The sequence below is a fragment of the Lytechinus variegatus genome, chromosome 17, assembly GCF_018143015.1.
Source record: "Lytechinus variegatus isolate NC3 chromosome 17, Lvar_3.0, whole genome shotgun sequence".
Lineage (NCBI taxonomy): Eukaryota > Metazoa > Echinodermata > Echinoidea > Temnopleuroida > Toxopneustidae > Lytechinus > Lytechinus variegatus.
In genome coordinates, this window is record NC_054756.1 from 441,219 (window position 1) to 463,491 (window position 22,273).

The 22,273-nt window shown below is 34.9% G+C and overlaps 1 protein-coding gene across 1 annotated transcript; it reads right to left on the reverse strand.

Moving 5' to 3' along the window:
• Positions 1–803: 803 nt before the first annotated feature.
• LOC121431320 (lysine-specific demethylase 8-like) lies at positions 804–11,241 on the reverse strand. Its single transcript, XM_041628835.1, has 10 exons — positions 11,139–11,241; positions 8,128–8,341; positions 7,588–7,697; positions 6,691–6,870; positions 5,757–5,938; positions 4,565–4,700; positions 3,761–3,817; positions 2,266–2,655; positions 1,624–1,713; positions 804–1,179 (listed from the first exon to the last, which is right to left on the reverse strand). The coding sequence occupies exons 2-10, from the start codon at positions 8,321–8,323 to the stop codon at positions 1,015–1,017; spliced, it is 1,506 nt and encodes a 501-aa protein (XP_041484769.1). The 5' UTR covers positions 8,324–8,341; positions 11,139–11,241; the 3' UTR covers positions 804–1,014.
• Between the last annotated feature and the right edge of the window lie 11,032 nt (positions 11,242–22,273).

The window sequence follows — 22,273 nt, forward strand, 5'->3', positions numbered from 1 at the left end:
TAATTTTTCATCTAGATATTCTTGTAACTCAGCAAGATAACAGCTTGCTAAACTTCTCACAAATTGGTATTCTAATAATTGTCTTTCTGTAAAGACGTCCCATATTCAATCTCTGAGAAGCCTAGTATTTTATTATCAACCAATCATTAAACTGTTTATATGCTTAGGTCTACCAATACAAGCATCTCTTCTGAAAAATAATTAATTGCATGTTTAACATGAGGTGTGCTTTCCCTTACGCCCTGGCACTTATGCTTGTGCACTACGGTGATAAAAAATACACATGGCTGTTCTCCTAGTCATATTTTCTCTGAAAAGATTTATCATCTTGTATACCAATCTTTTATTGCTGAAAATTTTACCAATCCATCTCTGTAAAGTTCTCAAAATGTCTCCTTTTTTAAAAACATGATGTTCTTGCAAGATGCAGAAAGAAATTATTATAGTTTAATTAGAAATAATATCCCCTTATAAATTTTCATGTATTTTGCAAAGAATTTAACAGAACACAAAGATAAGATAATTTTAAGAATGAAAAAATTTATCTCGATATGTTATCTTGTGCACAGAGATATTGATACGCCATGTGGGCGCATCTTGGTCTAGTGATTCTGACTCGCCTTTCAAATTGAGGGTCATGGGTTTGAATCCTAGGCGTGGCATGCTTTCCTTCAGCAAGAAATTTATCCACACTGCTGCACTCAACCCAGGTGAGGTAAATGGGTACCGGCAGGAAATAATTCCTCAAAAAGCTGTGTGCACCTGAATCAGTAGCCTAGCTTAGCCGGGTAATAATAATAGCAGGGCCCGCTGGGAGAACAGTTTTCAGAACTGAAGTGGCTACCCTGGGTAAATATACCGTTATTATTATTTATCATACGTGATCAGTGAAAGTTACAAGAAAATTTATAGGAAAAGATATAAGAATTTTTAGAATACAGATTTTGTAGTATTACTCTTATGATACAAGAATATTTATCTTAAGGCAATTTTCAGAATACAGCCACAGAAGAGTCATCTCCACCAGTAACTGACTGAGAAACTAATAGATAGAGACCTGATATAATGCCAACATCCCGGTGGTATATATAGCATCTCACCAGATGATAGGATACATTCCTGGTAGGAAGCTTGACGGAACAACGGGAATGCATCCTCATCAACATTCTCAACATCCACCTGAACATAAACAAAGAGAACGAAAAGTTATGAGAAGGCGATATACAATCATTGTGAATTTCAAGTTTTAATGTTATTTATGAAAAGCATTATAGTAAATATCCACTCGAAAGAACTGTATTTCATATGCCCTAATACTCTACATTGCTAAAATGTTAAGGCTGAAAAACTGTGAGTAATCTCATGTACATTTTTGTATTAAGCAAGTAACAGTATAATCTTTTTTTAACAATTCCAAACATTTACTGCATACACTAATTCTTAGGTGCATCATGTGTTATCAAACATAAAAATCAACACAATAATCGCAAAACTCTATTAAATAGGACCGAGATTTATTTCTAAACAATATACACCACTTCAATTTGGTGGGAATATTATTATTGACCTCAAAATTGATAAATACCTGGTTTCACTGAATTAAAATTAATAATAATATCCCACCTGGCTAGTGTTTGATAACAATCCTTCATGTGGGTAGAGGAGACGTGTAGAATCCTTGCAGTATAATCGGACATACTTCTTACCAACCACCTGGCATCATGAAGCAAAAAAAAAATAACAGGCATTTTTACATTGAAATCAACAAGACAAGATTGATATAGTTCCATCTAATATTACACCACCTAGTTTCAATGGTTAAATGAACTATTTATGAACAAAGTACCCATTTGACAAAGAGTATTTAGAAAATACAAAAGAGAAAAGTAGATATAGAGACCAAGACTGAGAATGATATTAAGCTGGAACAGGATGGTGCAAAATCCTTATGTAGAAATTGGGCTATATCAGGGATGGAGACACTGCCTGCAACTGCGGGAGGATCAGCCCCCCACCATGCAATGCAATAGATATATGAAGTTTTTTAACCCCAAAGCCAGATCTTGTACCCTCCACTGAATGAACAGGACTTGTGCAGTGACCCGAGAAGAAGCATAGACTACTAGAAAATGGCAATTAGACAATATTGATTGATCAAAAGGGTTTAACTTTTTTGGTATAAGACTATATAAGAAGTAGACCAGCTGATTGTTGATCAAAGAGAATATAAACCCACGACACTACATCATGTAGTCATTTCCTCACCTGACATAGAAGGTTATGCTTGGGATCAAAATGAAGAGGTGAGACCGTTCCAGCTGGTCCAAACCAAGCATTGATATCAATATCCTCTTCATTCTCCTCTTCTTCTTCCTCCTCTTCCTTTGCCTCTCCCTTCTTCTCCTTTGTCTCTTCATCCTTCCCCTCTTCGTTCTCCTCCTTTGCATCTTCCTTCACTTTTGTCTCCTTTTCTTCCTTCTCAAGATCTTCCTTCATGTGATATTTTCCTTGTCCTGATACTGTCCTCTGAATGTCTTGTTCCTTCCCTCTATCATCTCCTTCCTTTCCTCCATTCTCTCCTTCATTCCTAGAGGAGGCTGGTAGATGCAAGCAGCAGTAATCTGGAATGCAGATGTCAGCTTTCAACTCTGGAATCTGTCCAAAAAAGGAGAGATCATCGTCAGCCATCAAATAGTATCAAGCAATAGATACATAAACTTAGATTTTCAATGCAAGAGTCAATTTCTCTCTTTCAAAATAATGTTTTATTAAAAACGATGAAAATTTACATTTTTGTTTACATATTGGGAGCAAATTACCCAACGCCACTAAACATATTTGTTTTCATTTTCCTATTACATGTGGGTGCGTCATGGTCTAGTGGTTCTGACTCTTGCCTTTGAAACAGAGGGTCGTGGGTTCGATTCCTAGCCAAGGGGTGTTTTCCTTCAGCAAGAAATTTATCCACACTGTGCTGCACTCGACTCAGGTGAGGTGAATGGGTACCCGGCAAGGTAATTCCTTGAATGCACTGAGCGCCGGTGATGGTAGCTTGAGCTAAAGCAGGAGTAATAATAGCAGCGCTTTGTATCCTCAGGCAAAGAGCGCTTTATAAATCAAGCTGTTATTATTACATAAGGAATGAAGTAAATTTCATGTAGCACGTTATAATTAACTCTGCCCCATGCAAAATCAAAATTTCATCTTGAAATTTGTAACTTTTTGCTTTATATAATCTAGAGGGTGCTTCACAAAGAATTAAGTCTGAATAAATTCATTCAAAAAGTGTCAATGTGCATATCAAAACACACACACTCCCATTTATCTCCTGAGCATGATTTGATTGATGCATTTATATACCACAAAAAACTGAGAATAATAATATGCAACATTTATATATATAGCGCTAAATACAAATGTCTATAAGTGCTGCATACTATTACCCGCCTTTCCTGATCGGGTGCATCAAGTATTCAAGGAATTCCTTCCTACCGGGTACCCATTTACTACACCTGGGTGAAGAGTGGCAAATGTAGATAAATGCCTTGCCAAAGGACACGACACTGAGCCAGAACACCTCCATTCATCTTTAGTTATTAGTTAGACTTACGTACCTCCCCCCCCCCCGTCCTGAAAAAATGTTTGACTCACAAAAAATGATTTACAGAAGGACAATTGTGCAGAAAGTACATGTAAGCTTAGATTTTTCACACTTCTAGCCTTCTTATTTCACTTTTGAGAGTCAGAAGAAAGGCTGTACCTGATCAAAGAGTTGATGCTGAGCTAGGTACCCCACCCTCGGGCTGAAATCAGAATCCTACGTCAAAAAAGGAGAAATGAAGAAACACTAAACAGATATTAGTTGGATATAACATTCATTTCCCGCTGGGTTATATTTTTCTCAGGGATTTATATTTGACCGAAGCACACATCGCTCGCTGAGGTACAATATTACCTCAGAGGGGAGATGAAATGTTATTCATTAAACAGACAGACCAGACGATATCTGTTATATTAATTGCATAGCCTATTGGCCTATGTACATTTGCTACTCAGAGTCTGCATTGGTTATGCTCATATGGTTTCCTGCTGCTCTGAGTTATACCTTGTGGCTCGGTCGTATTCTGAACTCAGGTTTAATCAAACTCTGGTTTAAAGTTGTGGTTTAACTATGGAAAGCCAGTTATTACATAAATCTCTAACAGTAGAGGTTCAATGTATCAGCTCATTTTACTCCCAAAACATTAACTGCCTGGGAAGTATAAGTATGACAGTTGTGTTCATCATTAAATAATTAGTGAAGAGCTCAGTAAACATGAGAAGCATTCGCTGTAAACAAAATTTTGAAACTTTTGGCTTCCCATAATTTTAGCGCAGAATTAGACCATGGTTTTAGTCAAACCCGACTTCAGAATACGGGCCTCAGAGTCTGAATTGATTATGCTCACATTATTTACTGCAGCTGCGCCTCATTTGTCTATTGTTAAATGCTATATAAAAGTGGCATAATGTTATAATTATTCTATTGAGATAGTATAATGCAATGAGATATATTCAAACATACCTTCTCAATGATGATATGGTGATTGATGAAGTCATTGAGCGTCATCAATGACTGTGACCAACTATCATCTGTATACTTGGATCCAAGCTCAATTGGTACTGTACGCTTTCCAGCAATCTGACACAGGTACGACAGGCTGTAATTTGTAATTAAAAACAATCCATGTTTCCATAATATACATTACATACAAGGGTTATTAGGTTAATATGCATTGTACATTTAAAGGTCAAGTCCACCCCAGAAAAATGTTGATTTGAATAAATAGAGAAAAATCAAACTAGCAAAACGCTGAAAATTTCATCAAAATCGGATGGAAAATAAGAAAGTTATGATAATTAATAAAATTTTGCTTATTTTTCACAAAACAGTGATATGCACAAATCAAATGAAAAACTGGATGATGTTCCTCACTCACTATTTCTTTTGTTTTTTATTGTTTGAATTATGCAATATTTCATTTTTTATAGATTTGACAATAAGGACCAACTTGACTGGACCATATAGTATTAAACAATGCTCATTCCACATGTTCAGGGAGGAATTAATCGTTGTTTCACTTGTCAATGATGAGAAAGATAGAATATTCCCTATTTAGTAATAAAATACAAAAGAAATAGTGAGTGGATGACGTCATCAGTCTCCTCATTTGCATACCCTCCACGATGTGCATATAACTGTTTGGCCAAATTAAGCACAACTTTTAAATATCATAATTCTTATTTTACATCTGAATTTGATGAAATTTTCAGTGTTGTGCTTGTTGGATTTTTCTCTTTTTATTCAAATCAACTTTTTGTTGGGGTGGGCTTGTCCTTTAAATAGGTCAATGTGGCTTTACCATTAATTCACAAATTAGCTGAGTTCAATTTCTATACCTCAAAGATAAGGGTATTGATTGATAAAAACCTGATTGATCTAAACTCATTTTGTCTACTTTCCATTTAGTCTCATCCCTAATGGGGCTAATCCTACTTCACATACAACCAGTTCACAGGCCCCCAATGTAAAAATGTAATACATTTAATTGTGAAAGGTCATGTCCTTTAACCTACAACCCCTGGTCAGGGATTTCAATTAGAAAAAAAGGTCATCATTCAAAACCCCCAAAACTGTTCTTCTTTTCCATTTTTCTTGCTTTTGAAAATTTTAGGGGGTTGAATCGAACAACCCGAAGCCCCCTGGCTTGACCTACCTCCATTGTCTATGACTCATAGCAGGCCAATGGGTCATAGCGCCCTCTATGACGACTGGTGATTCTTTCTCCATGTTATCAATCAAGAATGAATGTAGAGAAGGGGTCATCACTCTAGGTATCTCATGGTCTTCATGGATGATGGGTTCATGGTGATGAGAAACTTTCATTCGTTTCTGGTCCTGTGTGAACAAAGAATAGACCTGTTATGGTTGTTCTTTGGTGACACGACAAATGCTCCTGTGACATTTGCTCCGGTCTTAATATCTCAGAGGGTATAGGGTTAGAGTTAGTACTGCAATAGAGTTTTTAATGCTGAATAATGTAAAGATAAGGATTATCGTTCATTTTGTTTTGGAGGTTAGGTTTTTTGTCGTCGGAGCAAATGTCATGAAACCGTTTCTTTCCTGGGGACCAAGTGATCTGGGAACCTGTTTCATAAAGGACTTCAACTGTTGTAACTTTGCCTCTATGGTAACTACCATGGTAACAGCCCAGGGCCCAGTAGCCAATCACAATCAAGGATTCCATGGAAGCTGCCAGAATGGCAAAGTCACAAGAGATTGAACTTTTTATGAAACGGGCCACTGCTCAAAAGTATCTCATCAATTTATCTTAATAAACACACTGCAATGTTTGGAATACAGTTTGAATAAATTGTTATATTCAATTCAATGGTTTGATGAATGACACCTGTGTCATAGCAAAATGCTGAATAAAACATATTCACAATGGTTACTGCTACTACTATCTAACTAGTCAATCACTGTATGAAGGTACAATATCAATACTTAATACATTTTTAAGCATATCTATTAAACGAAATAATAAATGAGGATTCATAACTCAACACTTGCAAGTTCATATTTAGTATAGAACTGCCACACATTGCCACCATGAATACCAATCAAAATTAATTTTCTTCTGAACAGACCTGATGGGCGACACTGCTTCTATCATTATCATCTTCTTCTATGCATCCTCTATTCTCCCTGGAGTCTGTATCCATGGCAACCCCTCCACTGGCATGGAGACATGATGCAAGTTGTGTTAGGATTCCATTCATAATGGGAGCTCCCATCAGCAATCCTCTATCACAGGCAGACAGAGCCTCCTAATCAGAGACAAAGAATTTTGAAAAATTAAGTTTCTAAGTGACGCATTAAATTCTGAAATAGTCAAAAGACAAAGATTTCTAGTTGTGTGGCTTCTTGACTTATTCTACCATGATTTCAAAAGACAAATTTTACCTTTTATCATCTCCATCAACATCCCCATCAACATCATCATCATCGTCATCACATCATCAACATCATTACCATCACCATCATCATCATCACCATTACCATCATCATCATTACCTTCATTATCATCATCATCACCATCAATGACTTCATTATCATCATCATCATTATTATCATTTCCATCATCATCCTCACCACCATCATCATCATCATCATTATCATCAATATCTTCATTATCATCATCATGATCTCCATCACCATCATCATCATCGTCACCACCATCACCATCATCGTCATCATCATCATCATCATTACCACCATCATCATCTTCACCATCACCATCATCACCATAATCGCCATCATCATCACCATCACATCATCATTACCACCATCATCATCATCACCATCACCATCATCACCATCATTGCCATCATCATCATCACCATCATCATTACCACCATCAACATCATTGTCACCAACATTATCACCACCATTACCACCGTCATCATCACCATCATCATCATCACCTGTAAAGCAGAAATCATACAAGGTTATTCATCATTTCAGTTCAAAGAGGTGTATCATACCTGTATGACCTCTGGTGTTTGAGGTTTCTTGTTGATGAAACATAACACCTTGATTAGAGAGGCATATGAGAATATATGTCTCCATCCAATTTTTACATCTTTCCAATGACCTAGAAAATATAATATAAGAAACAAAAGTAAGAAAACTCAGGTAATAACTAAGCTATGTATATAAAGACGCTCATTATGGTTTGTTCTGTCAAAAATATCCTGAACACAAAAATATCCTTATGTGAGCTTGACAATCAAAACACATGCATTTTCATTCAAACCTTCCTCACACTTTGCTCAATATTTCAATCTTGATATCACTCAAATTCATCTAAAAGGTACAAAAGTCTGTGATCAAATTTGCATTGTTTATCAGTGTTCTAATTGCATATTGCATTACAATAACAAAGGCACTTATTGGGCATTCACATATCCATATCTTATGCCTCCATGGACCAGCACACATTGATATTTGGTAGATTTTCATTACCACAATATGGTAATAAAAAGGCTGAATTAAAAAAAAAAGAAATGGTGATAACTCTATACCTGTGTTCAGCTTCTCCCAAGTCACATCAAGCAGCTCTTCAGATTGCTGCTCGGCAAGATGCCTGTTACCATGGAAACAATGCCAAACGCAGTCTTCCAGGAGACATTTGATGGCACTGGATCCAGTAAGAGAGCTCCAGTCAATCCCGGTCTCCAGCTCCAAACATTCTGGTGATGTTGGGAGAATATCTTCCATGGAGCAAAGATGTATCTCCTATTATAACAAGGAATGGTAAAGAATGAAAATGAAAGAAAACAGTTCCAAAATATTAAAATGAATGCATGATAGATCAAGGTCTGAATAAATATTGATTAAATTTAATTCAATTTCAATGTAATTTCAATTAAATTGACATTCAATTTCAGACAAGGAAAACAAATGTAATATTTTTGGTGACAAGTTGCTTACAGGAAAAGTTCACCCTGACAATAAATTTGTTTTAATGCAAATGAAGGTGAAGTTTGATGAAAATCCATCAAACAATAGTGGAGTTATGAATTTTAAGTTTTGATTTTGTGTCGTCACCCGACGAGCAGCTCCTCCATATTGGCAAAATGCGATATTATCTCAAAAATTGAAAGTGATTTCATTTGTATGAGAAATATATCATCACACCAGGCTACATTACACACATTTTATTCTCCCTTTTAATAGGAAGATATATTTAATCATCATGTTCCATTAAGAAATAGAAATTAACAAAATTTTGATTACACAATATAAGGAAAGCTGCTCACATATGATTATGACGTCGCTAATCATTACTTTTTAAAATTCTTTTGATGGATTTTCATCAAACCTTCACCAAAATAAAGAACAGCAAGGGCAGATGACTTGTCTTTCCATTGATGTATCAAGGGTTGCAGCATCCACTACTGTACCTCAGCTGGTAGCCCGTTCCAGTCCTTCACAGTGCAAGGCAAGATTGAATGTTATTTGATGAGCTCACCTGACACATCGTACATTGGAAATGAAGAGAATAAAACTATGCAGGATATAAATAAAGTTGTAAATCGTATCAAAAATAAGATCGAAAATCGGATCGGCAGTTAAGCTTCTAAAATCGAAATCGAATCGAAAATCGAATCGGCGATGTTTAAAAACAAAGCAATACATCAAAATTTTGTTCGCGGTCGCGCGCATCTTCCTGACAAAGTCACAAAGAAGAATGCATTGGAATGGAAGTCGCCAACATGTGCGATCGTTTGGAACATTGTTTTAAAGGGGTTTTGAGGTGTTATTGCTTTAAAATAAACAGTGATTTTTATTAGAAAGATAAACGAAAGACGCATCTTTCGAGCAAAGGTGCAAAGAAAAATGAAATGAAAATATTTCTCAAAGATCACAGGTTAATGAACGATCGGCGGGATATCTTTTATAAGTATTTTTAGGTGATAGCGATTTAGAATTATTGGAATGATCTCTTGATCTCGTACGACGCATCATCTTAAAGTCGCAAGTGCAATCAAAATGTAGTAGAAGACGCAAGCACGCACGATGATTTGAAATATATTATTAAAATGTTTTGGGTAGCTAGCGTTTTCAAATCAATTTATTAATATTACTATCTTGAGAAATGAACTTTTGATATCTAAGAAGAAATATAAAAGAAGCATCTCCCGACGAAGTTGCAAAGACAAATATATCATTGAGGTTGAGAAGATGTATATCGTCATAAACGATGTAAGAGTAACGCAATGAGCTCCGTCGATAGTACGACTTTTAGAAGTTCACGGCGGGGTCCGCTATCACCACGAGGTTGAAGAGAAGATTTATATCATCCTAAACGATGTAAGAGAGTAACGCAATGAGCTCCGTCGATAGTACGACTTTTAAAAGTTCACGGCGGGGTCCGCTATCACCATGAGGTTGAAGAGAAGATTTATATGATCATAAACGATGTAAGAGAGAAGCGCAATGAGCTCCGTCATTATCACGATCTTTAAAAGTTCACGGCGGGGTCCGCTATCACCACGAGGTTGAAGAGAAGATGTCTAGCATCATAAAGAGGGTAAGAGAGTAGCGCAATGAGCTCCGTCGATAGTACGACTTTTAAAAGTTCACGGCGGGGTCCGCTATCACCACGAGGTTGAAGAGAAGATTTATATGATCATAAACGATGTAAGAGAGTAGCGCAATGAGCTCCGTCATTATCACGATCTTTAAAAGTTCACGGCGGGGTCCGCTATCACCACGAGGTTGAAGAGAAGATGTCTAGCATCATAAAGAGGGTAAGAGAGTAGCGCAGTGAGCTCCGTCGGTAATACGACCTTTCAAAGTTCACGGCGGCGTCCGCTATCACCACGAGGTTGAAAATAGACTGTATATCATCCTAAACGATGTAAGAGAGTAACGCAATGAGCTCCGTCGATAGTACGACTTTTAAAAGTTCACGGCGGGATCCGCTATCACCACGAGGTTGAAGAGAAGATATCTATCCTCTTAAACATCGTCAGAGATAATACCGCGTCTTTCTCCCTGAATAATGCGACCTCTAAATAGCTAGCACCTCAAAAACAATCTTGAAATATGTTCTGAACAATCACGCACTGTATTAACTAGATCTACGCCGATTTTTTATTTTCGATTTTTTCCTTCAAGGGGCATGATCGAAGATCGGCAAGTGATCGCCGATTGTGGTGAAATCGAATGGAATCGGTTGCCGATTGCAAAATTGGTTACAAGCTTAGATATAAATAAATGAATGAATGAACGAACAAATGAATAAATAAATGAATAAAAGAAACTAAAAGAAAGGTAAACACAATAATTTCTGGCCTTTACTCTATAGACAGGATGATCTTTGGTCACACACGACACATCACTCACGAGAGCAATAACACAAAGCCATAGCTTAGACCTACATCAATATACATATGCGGGACTGGAGTCCAGTTAGAAGCCTGAATGGTTCAGTTTGACTTTTGTCTAAAACTTCATCATTTCATCTACAATTTACGTGTTTTTTCAAACATGATAGTCTACTAAATCCTGGTATCTCGATACTTACACAATTATTATTGAGCACTACGTAGATGACAATTGATTTATCGTCAAGAATGAATCTCACTTGTGACTTTCTCAAAAATATCGGAGTGATGAAGCAGCTAGCAGAAGGCTCACATTTCGTAGTCTCCTGCAGGTGCAGCAGCAGACCGTATGCTTTTCAAGTATGCAGGATTGTACTTTTGCCCGAACGTGTAACAAACAGCTTGGAAATGCCTTTTGTGGGAGAAGTTTGACAAACAAGAAAGTTGTGATTTTTTTTTTAAATTAAGTTATGGATGTAGATTATAGCCCGCATGATCGTAAACGTAAAGGTAGAGTCCACCCCAGAAAAAAAATGTTCATTAATAAAGAAAAATCGAGCTTGAGTCTGAAAAATTCATTAAAAAATCTAATGTAAAGTAAGAAAGTTTTGCTAATTTTTCACAAAACTGTTATATGCATAACTTAGTGACATGCAAATATGAAAGTCGATGATATTATTTATTGTTCGAATTTTCAATTTTTAATGTTGTCACATTAAGGACCAATTAACTTGACTGAAACATTAAATGTAAAAACAATGGTAAAACCACACACGATAATGAGGAGAAAATTTGAATAATTCACATTTCATATGGCGAAAAAATAAGAGAAATATAGTGGATTGCGTCATCATACCTCTCAATTGCATACCGACCAGGATGTGCACACAACTGTTTTTTAATCAAGCGAAACTTAAAAAATGTTGCGGGCCATGGCCTATAACTTTTTCATTTTTACACCCGATTTTTATGAAATTTTCAGTGTTATGCTTGTTGGATATTTCTCTTTTTATTCAAATCAACGTTTTGTTGGGATGGACATGTCCTTAATGACATTGTGATGTCGGTTATAAGATATAATATTTTAAGTCAAAGTTTTGAGAAAAAAAGATATGGTCTTGAACATTTTGTTATTGAAACTGAAATATTCTACTTTTGTTGCATGCATGAGGTGAAAGCTATACGAGATAAGATACATATTAATTATTCCATGAATGATATTAGTCAGAATGTGCAATCTGCTTACTAATGTTATATTTTACTTTCTTATCCATTGTCCTGTTTTCTACAAACCTTACAATTCTTTCCTTTTGGGGTCTTATTTAATTTCTTTTATATAAATAATTTCATTTATTTTATACCAAGGTTCACTGGCGGATCCAGGGGAGGGCAAAGCCGGCCGTGCCCCCCCCCCCTTGAGAGGCAATTTGTAATGTAAAAATAACGTTCAAATAAAATTGTGCCCCTCACCCCCTTGGAAAATCATGGATCCGCCCTAGCTGCTAAGGTTTGTATTAATTCCTAGTATAAAATAGAATAATTTTTATCTCGATTGAAAGACAAGATCACACGTTGGGTTCTTACCGAAGGAGTCAACTCCTATAAAGTGGATATCACTCGGGATGTGAGGAAATACGATACAGACTCATTAAAAACTCGACACCATTATTTAGTGTTTTTTGGGGCGCTGGTATAATTACAATCGCTGAACATGCTAAATAAACTCTGAAAGGATGCATGCCATGCTTCTATCTGCTGTCGCCTCTGTACTGTTACGAAGGATACTGACCCCCCCCCCCCCCCGGCCCTGTGTCCAATAAACGGGGAAAAGTCACAAAGGGTTCCTCCAGAAGTTACATTTAGGGCTCACTCTTTCCTGAATGTACTCTACATATTTGCCACTATGCAATAATTGTAATGCAGCTGAGCCCTGATATTTGTGTGCGAGCATGCGCAGCTCTACTGGCGTATGCGTGCTTGGGGAGTAGCCCCCACCCCCCCCCCCCCAAAAAAAAAAAAGAAGTTCCTCGAATAAGAAATAGATGAAAGAGAAAGAAATGAAATGTAAAATAAATGATTTTCTAACTATGTTAAAGTATATCTCATTAGATTTTCATTGAAAAAACAAATGTTCAAATGTGCTTTATTTAAAAAAGAAGCCATACTAGTTTTTTGTTTGATAATGCTCCTTTTCCAGCATTGTTCAGGGAAGTGTTTTGTTGATACTCTTCTAAACAGTTGTCAGATATGACAACTTTTTCCTTGGTTGATCGTTTGATGAGAAACACCGTTGTCTGACTGTTACTATGTTAATGAGCAAAAATGTATATCTTGAGGGAGCCAGGCATGATATAAGACCTATGGGGGATGACTTGTAAAGACAAAACAGACGCGAGCGAGCAAAGTATAGGACGCAAAACTTTTGACCTTTTAACACTTAAATTTGCAATGTGGGATAGATTTTGACATAACATCTTGTCAAAGATATTTCACCATTTTCCTTTCCTTTTTTCCCCTCCTGTCTCCTGTTTTATTTCAGGCGGTCTAGAAACAAACATTCATTGGGGCCAAAGACCCCCCCCCCCCCTGTATGCCAGCTAGTGATTAAGCCTATAATAAATGTCAGGGGAGCGCTTCATGAAAGCAATGTCGACCGTTTGTAAGACAAATGTGGGCAGGCTGCATTATAGTTACCATGGTAACTTTGCCATGATGCAATGGTAACTTTTATGGAGTCCTTGATTCTGATTGGCTGTTGATCAGCGTAGTTACCATCGGATGGCAAAGCTACCATAATAGTACATTTTATGCAACGGGGCCATGGTCCAAAATTATTTAATCTGACAATTGCAATGGTAAATTAAAGTGCTTATCATTCACTAAAACTCAAGGAAAGCTGTCAGATCTGACTTCTTGAGACAAATGTTGATAAAAATATTCCCCTGATAAAACAGTATTTTGTCAGATAAAAACATCCAACAAGTCCTTTCTCAATAATGCTCCCCATGAAAACTGCCGGGCCCCCAGAACTGTCTCGGATTACCGCCCCTATGTCGTGTTTATCAGAATAATTTCATTATTATAACGAAATATCTCACTCACATTGATTTGTTTGTCTTGGTCATTAATTGACCAAGGAGTGGAACATGTAAAAGATAAAAGAATTTCTTTTCGATGAATCAACAGGAACGGAATTCGGGGGGAGGCGGGGTAGCCGGGTATGTAGGGAGTCAAAGTAATACTCCCAATTTATGAGAACTTTTAAAAAATCTATCCGAGTCCATGGGGACTGTTCCTTTTTATAGCTGGTAAATGCAGTTTTGTATAAATAGGGACAATGTCTACTAAGGAAAATGCTTAAGACAAGTTGCCCTTTTATTTGAATTCGTATAATTCTAAACTAAAAAAAAAAAGAATTTTATTGTCTAATTAAAGTAAAATTTTCTATTATATTTCCTCTATTCTATTCTATTTCCTCACAGATGTAATCATTATGTTCATTGAAGTAAATATCTCATCACAAGGAAGTGCTACTGGGGGCAGGGGCACCCCCCCCCCTCCCCTGTGGTATTTCATTTAGAGACAGAAGTGAACGAGAGAGAAGAGGGAAGAAAGAAGGAAAGGACATAAAACGAGACCTGGATACCTTTACCTTTATTAGGTCGTCTCGCTATCCCAATCAAAACACTCTGCCACCGCCCAATGTCTCATACAATAAAAATGGCTGATGTGACCGTGATTCTTCTATGCATGGATAGTTCAGTAATCATGGTAAAATTGTAATATGGCACTAAAATCAAAATAGTTTTACATTTTGTAAACAACTTTTTTGTCGCATAGCAGTACAGATTTGACAGATACTAAGAGATACACCTTTTTGTGCTTGTGATGTAAGGGGAATATCAAATTCGAATCATAAAGAACAAGAACCAAGAGAGCTCTTCTTGTAAATTTACTTTTTCATAATTTGTTAATGATTCTATTTTTATTCATTTTACTGAATTATTATTGTAATCTACATTTAATGCGCTTTGATATAAACCCAAATATATAATGGAAATGGTTGTATAAACCAAGATATTAACGTAGTTCTCATTAATTTCAAAATCACATTCAGGAGCAGATCTATTTGTGGTTGTCATACAAACCTTGGACCTGCTCCCTTTTTTTTTTGGGGGGGGGAGGGGGTGGCTGGGCCCTCTTCCCTTTGTAAATTCTGCATCCACCCCTGGTCATCATGAATGGTTTTCTCATAACCAAAGTTTAGTTAAACCTGGGTTAACATATACAACACTTTTATGAAGTGCCAGTTGTCAACTTATTCACCAATTAAATTTTTTTCTTATCCTGCTGCAAAAAGATTTTTTAAAATTGAGTCGTGATATTGGAAGAATGTGATAAGACCAAAATATAATGAAAATTAATCTAATTTGTAAATAATTTCCACGATACATGGAAGAAGTATTATAAGGCCAGCATTCCACAGAAACGTGGATTAAATCAAAATTCTAGTTTGGACTAGAGTTAAACCTAGGTTTTACTATCAGAATACCATCCCAGGGCCATCTTACACAAAGTTACAATTGATCCAATTAATCAAAACTATGGACGGCCAGCAACGTCAACATCTCTTATGCATGTTTGTTCAAAATATTTTCTAACTATGATATATATTCATGCATTCATTGTTTACTTGAAAATTCACTGTGCTTCTCTTTGTTTACATAAAAACATTTTGCAAATTTCCAGTACAAAAAAACATGACACTGATGGATTTCCATAGAGTTATTATTGATTGGATCAATCGTAAGTCTTTGTAAGATGGGGTCCAGAAGTTCAACTTCATAATATTTCACATAATAAAATAGCACAAAATTAATACACTTCATATGAAAATAACACAAAGACACGCAAATGTTTGATATATTTCACTCTGTACTTTTATTATCTCTGTTGCATTGTACGATTACATTGCACAGACAATACAAATCACATGACAAATCACATGATTGTTGACATGAAAGTGAACAGAAAATGAAACACAGAGAAGGAAACAATCCTACACCAGAATACTTTCATAATACTATACCACTGCATTCTCATCTTACATCAATGGACTTCTAATGCTAAATAAGGCAACTGGTTTTAAGTGTGTACAAGCAAAAATCAATACAGATTGGATTTGATATCGCATATATATGCATGGCAATTACTTGTAGTTTGATAATTAATGGCCAAAGCTTTCATCTTATTTACTCCTGAAATAGAACATATCAGGACCATAAACAGATACAATTGATGTTCACAATTGATTGTAATTTGCTTTATATGGGGTAACAGTTTTATATTTATTCTTAATTGTACAATGGTTTGTGTTTATGAAACTGGGACCATATTTGATTCAAATAAATCTAGATAGACCATGTCTACCTTAATTTGTTTGAATTACTGCAGCTATGTAAATTGACTAAAACTAACCTTTATAATACAAACTTCATTTGTATCATGATCAATATTGAAGGAGAGACTCCATTATTTACAATGGAATTTGAGCACATTTCTTTTTTTTTTTTTGGGGGGGGGGTCCATCCTCATGTTGGGCTGGTTGGATAAAAGCAATTTGGAAATGTCACTTTCTTTATATCTTAAATGTTTTTTTTAATGAAACGTTCTTTTTCCAAAGAGAATATGCACCGGGAAAGCTATTGTAAGATGATACAATATGACAGTAACCAGTTTGACAGGAAATAACAAATGAAAGTATGATATGTTCTTGATTAATAATAAACAGTATTAATTATTATAATTCTTCAAAGCTGAAAGGAAAGGATTCTCTATTTTCATAAATCAATCTGCCTTGTCAGAAACATTCTTGAAGCTTGCCTGAACTATATCTCCATTCATTTATCAACCATATGGATCACTGACATATCAAGGATGCTGGTAGTATATGTTATATCACATGGCAGACATTACCATGACCAGTCAATATAACAAAATATACCATGGGTGTTCTATTACAGGATAGAGATGAGCATATATCCAAATGACACAATATATTCTTCCTGAATCCCACATCTTTATAGAAAAACATTTGTAAGGACTGGAATTTGTAAACAACTGAATATTGAAGGTCAGCGTTAGACTGTTTTTGTCAGAGGTCGACTATGAATAATCAATATTATAATAATAAACAAATACCATGCATTGTGTATTAAAGTTAAATATTTGGTATCTCCACTAAATTAATACACTGATTTCTGTTTATCTATATGTAATCTTAAATAGTTTCCCCCAAGCAGTACAATGCATAAAGTATATCATCCACCTGAAATTATTTTAACAATGTAAAATTGTAGTCATAAATTTCATAGACAAAAAATCAGTATGTATAAATTTCTTGACTTCAAATGCCTAATTGTCCATAAGTTTACTTAACATTTTAGAAGCAGAATACTGGATAATTAGAGGGTTTTCATTTCTATTTTCCTTTAACCATTTATGCTATACATATGTTGTAATACAAAGATCAAACACTCTTAACAATTGTTATCTCTGATTCAATTAAATAATGACTTCTTAAATAGGACTATATGTATAATACAAATATTTTTCTTCTTACATTTTCCTCAAAATTTCACTTCTTAATAAAATGTCTTTTTTTATAATATGTCATGAATACACACCATAAATTATCTAATTCCAATTCTAATAGAGAATAAAATGGAAACCTTAATCACTTTATAATGTTGACATTCACATCTTTGTGCATGCACATTATATTAGCTAGAATAATCTATACTACATCAAAATACAACCCTAAGATGATTATTTTAATCAAGGACCCAAAACACATACAGCCTAACAAAGGTCAAAGGTCACATATCCTCATGACTGAATGCATTGACTATAATGTACAATCAAACATGAAAACAAAAAAATATTATCCATCATTTATCTGTGTGTACCAGAATCCTAGACTTCCAATATATGTAGCAATATCATGTGTCTCTTGTTTTCAAATATCTTAATCACTTTGTATATTGAAATAATGAAATGAAATGGCTTTGGACAAAATACAAATCAGTCGCTCATATACCCCTTCCCCATTAAAATTGAAATACGCAACATTATCGGCTGTTTGCAGAAAAGCCCAATATAAATGATATTTGAAAATTTCAATGCATTATTTCTTCCTCCATTGCACCAATAACATAACAGTCAGTCATCATAAGAACTCTGTAGAATTGAACTGTGAAATTGAACTTGATTTTAAGGAATCATCCTTTTCACCCCAAAACGGAGTAAACATATTATGAGATATTTAAAAAAAAAAGAACTTTTTCTTGAAGCATCTAAACAAGGCACGTGCATAGGGTACATTTACAAATGCATGACACCAAACAGAGTTGTACTCATATCGCTCAGTAGAAATATAAAAAATAATTTTTTTTTTGTCTCCATCACACAAATGAACTAAGTCTAATCTACAGCCCTACGCTATCATATCTATGTACTGAATATGTTCAGTTACATACCCAAGTCCAGAGCTACATGTACATAATACCAAGTGCTAAAGTACAGTGATAAATTTATATTACTCAATCTATATGACACTCTTTGTACTAAATATACGTACATGTATCTGGAGACAGCATGTTTTACATATTTGATGTTTGTAATATACAGTACGTGGATTAATAGATTAATTAGCTCTCCTGCTGAGGAATACCCATTATAAATATCATCAAAATTTTAATGAATTAAATATTTAGTTTCCAAGAATTAACCCTAGTCAATGAAGACGAATGTCCATGCCCGCATAATTTCCCTACAATGACACGGGTTTGGGGCAATTTTTTTCTCCTCAAGACATTTCCTCACCCCCCAATGGCTTTATCAAGGTTTGTTTTTACTTAGTGTACTGCAGTATTATTTTTCAATGGTTCAGATTCACATTCGAATTTTGATGACAAATTATACAAAATTCTATTTCTTCTGCAAAATAAGTGATAAATTCTAATATATTCAGTATTTTACATGTACCACAAATAAAATCCCCTTTCATCCATCTTGACTTCCGAGGATGAGACATGATTTCATTCAAAAGAGGAATTGGAGTTACGGGAGATTTCAATCATTTTATTTCAAAATTTAATGTATCCAGAGTTGGTTATAAGAGTTTCATATGTGTATATAAATATAACAAAACATCTTCTCCCACTGCTAATTCTATATCAACATCAGAAAACTATTACAGCATGCGTAGGCCATTTTTCATAGTGTGTGAATGGTTCAACATTTAAAAATGGTAAATTCCTTCAAGAGCAAACAGCTGCATAAACTATCAACTAAAATATTCAAATAAACTTCTAATACATATTGTATGCAAGGTTATTACACTCCAATAAAAAAAAAATTTGTGCCTATTCAGAAAGCTATATTGAAGAATATGATGAACTCCGTTACATGTATGCATTTGATTCATGCATAGTAGGCCTATTCTATTTATAAAAAATAAAACTTGAATAATTTGTACATTTCATATATATTTTCCATTGCGCTGCCCTTAATTGTGACATCACTCTTATGAGATTGACACAAGAGTGTATTTAACACCATGTTTCAATCACAGTATTACTCTTTTTCAATCTAAATACTAATTTTCCTGGAATAAAACTGTGATTATTTTGTACTGATTAATTCTTATTCTTCCCTGCCCTCTGGATTCATTGTTCAGTTCAACATATTTCTCAATTTCTCTATTACTATCGGCAGCATGTGCTATCTTGTGATAGGAAAAATTGATCGACCAACAAGCCTCCCATGATAATGAATGTTAGTGGCGCATGTATACACATGTATTCCACATTACCCATTCAAAAGAGCTATCTAAAATAGACAGAGGAATTTTTAGAACCTCATTATATTTTATTCCATGACAAATGTGATTTTTCCCCCTCAAATTGTCACAATAATAATAATAAATTCAAAGTGATTCAAGTGACTTTTAAACAATAAAAGGGTTAATGGAATGAAAAATAATAGCTGAAATTGGGGAATAAATACCCTGTCAAGCAACATTGGAAATAAAAAGAAACAATCAAAAGTGAGTGGATAGCTAAAACAAGTAGCAAAGTAGAGCTCACATATGAATCAATGTCCACATGTACTATACCAATACATTTCATTTATTTTTTATTTTTTGCACAAATCATACATCTTCAAGATTTAATCATTTTTGTGGCTCAATCAGAAATGTGATTTTTTTGTAAATTTTCAAATAAAGTTGCAAATACATGTACACACAAAACAAACATGTACATTTCTGACTTATGTTTGAACAAGTAGAACTACAATGTACGTGTATGCAATACATGTACATAATTAAAGTAAACATTATCAGTTTCCATCATAAGTTGACATAAATAATCATTCAGACTACACACTTGAGTTTGTTATAAATAATGATTTGGATCAAACTTTATACACCGCATTTATCAATATTTACATTACATCTAGAATATGAATGACATGCATTCTCATGTGCAGTGCAGCAGACATTATGCACAATGTACATGTAATACATACAGTACAAGATAGATAATATATCTTGTCTATTGAACAAGAGATCAAGATATACATGTACTTAAACTACACATGATTTTATGGAAGAGCTGTCTCATACGCCTTTTCATGTATGTTTTATACAAAGTACATAGTGTACATAATTATGGTGCACAGTACATTACGTACATGAAAGGGATCATATTTCTTCAAGGGTTTTGGAACTATTGATCAATAAATAACATCAATTTTCTTCAAGATTACAAAGCCATTCAAAGGAGGTTCCTTTTCAACATAAAGCTTCATAGATGGCAGTTAAAATAACAATTCTAGTTTAAATAATCATTCTAACATATATCATCTCTGCCTCTGATCGTTGTGATTGCTTTGTTCTATTTTATGTCTATAGAGGGAGCACTAGTGGCATAAGAGGTCAATTGAAAGTTTACTCTATTCTCCAAATATTTACAAAACAAACACCTTGCACAGTGATTACGATGATGAAGTGAATAAATTACAAATTAAAAAAGAGATGTTTTCAAAATATATGATTATACACAGTAGGACATGTAGACTACACTCCAAAGCCATATGTACAGACATGAAAGCATTGATTTCATTCATTTTGCACCATAAAGCACTTAAGTGTCAACATATTGTATACACGTATGTTCATGCTAAAGAGTAAAGTTGAGATAATTCTTAAATACACATGCATGTACATATTTGACACACACTGTCCCAAACACAACTCTTAATGTGTACTGTAATTATGTTGGAATTTGAATAATTAGATATATGTGCTTGCATTACAGAGGAAAATTTCATGTGAAAGCACTCCTTCATGTAATGTACATCATGTAGTATTAAAAGAGAGCTTATCAGACTAGAATGTATTTGATCAAGTTCATGACAGGTATGAAAACTAAATACAAGACAGGAGTACTGGAGCATCATACTTGTACCAAAATAAGTTCGATGTGCTAAAAGGAAAGGGATTCATTTTAAAAGATATTCCTTGGAAGAAAAAAGAAAACAGGGGAATAAATTAATCATAAATGTACATGTTTGTAGCCCATAAACAATTTAGTTTAAAAATATCAAACAATTGAGAATTTAAGGTAAAAGCGGTTTAATATTACAGTTTAACTGTAATGTTAATAACTGTAACAACTTATTATGCCCAGCCATCACTACATCTGCCATTGCTATTGTTATCAATTACATCTGAAAATTCATCTGCCGAAAAACCCAAGCCAAAAGTCAGCACAGTATACACCTCTGACAAATCGACCACAAGCAACTGATGGCAGAATCAAGTGTTGGCTTTAATAATATACAGTACCACTGCTCTATAGAACGGTACCTTCCCTTTTCTCTGTTTTTTCTTGGTATCCTATTAGTATGATTCTAGCCAATTTGAAGATTACTGGGCATATTAGGCGACATTCATGGAGCCAGGAAAAGTAGATAATTTGACATAAGAATGTACAGTATACTACAGACCCTTTTGGCTTTTGAGGAGTATAGCCCTTCAGTGTTCTACAGTACAGTACAGTTGAATGCACTATTTCTGCTGATAAAATCAACATAAGATTTCTACAAATACAGTCAAACCTGTGTAGTGGCCACCTGTCTATAGTGGTCACCTGCCTATAGTGACCACTAAAACTGATTCCCATGGAGGCAGATTGTGTGTATAAGAACCTGTCTATAGCAGCCACCTGCCTATAGTGACCACTAAAACTGATTCCCATGGAGGCAGATT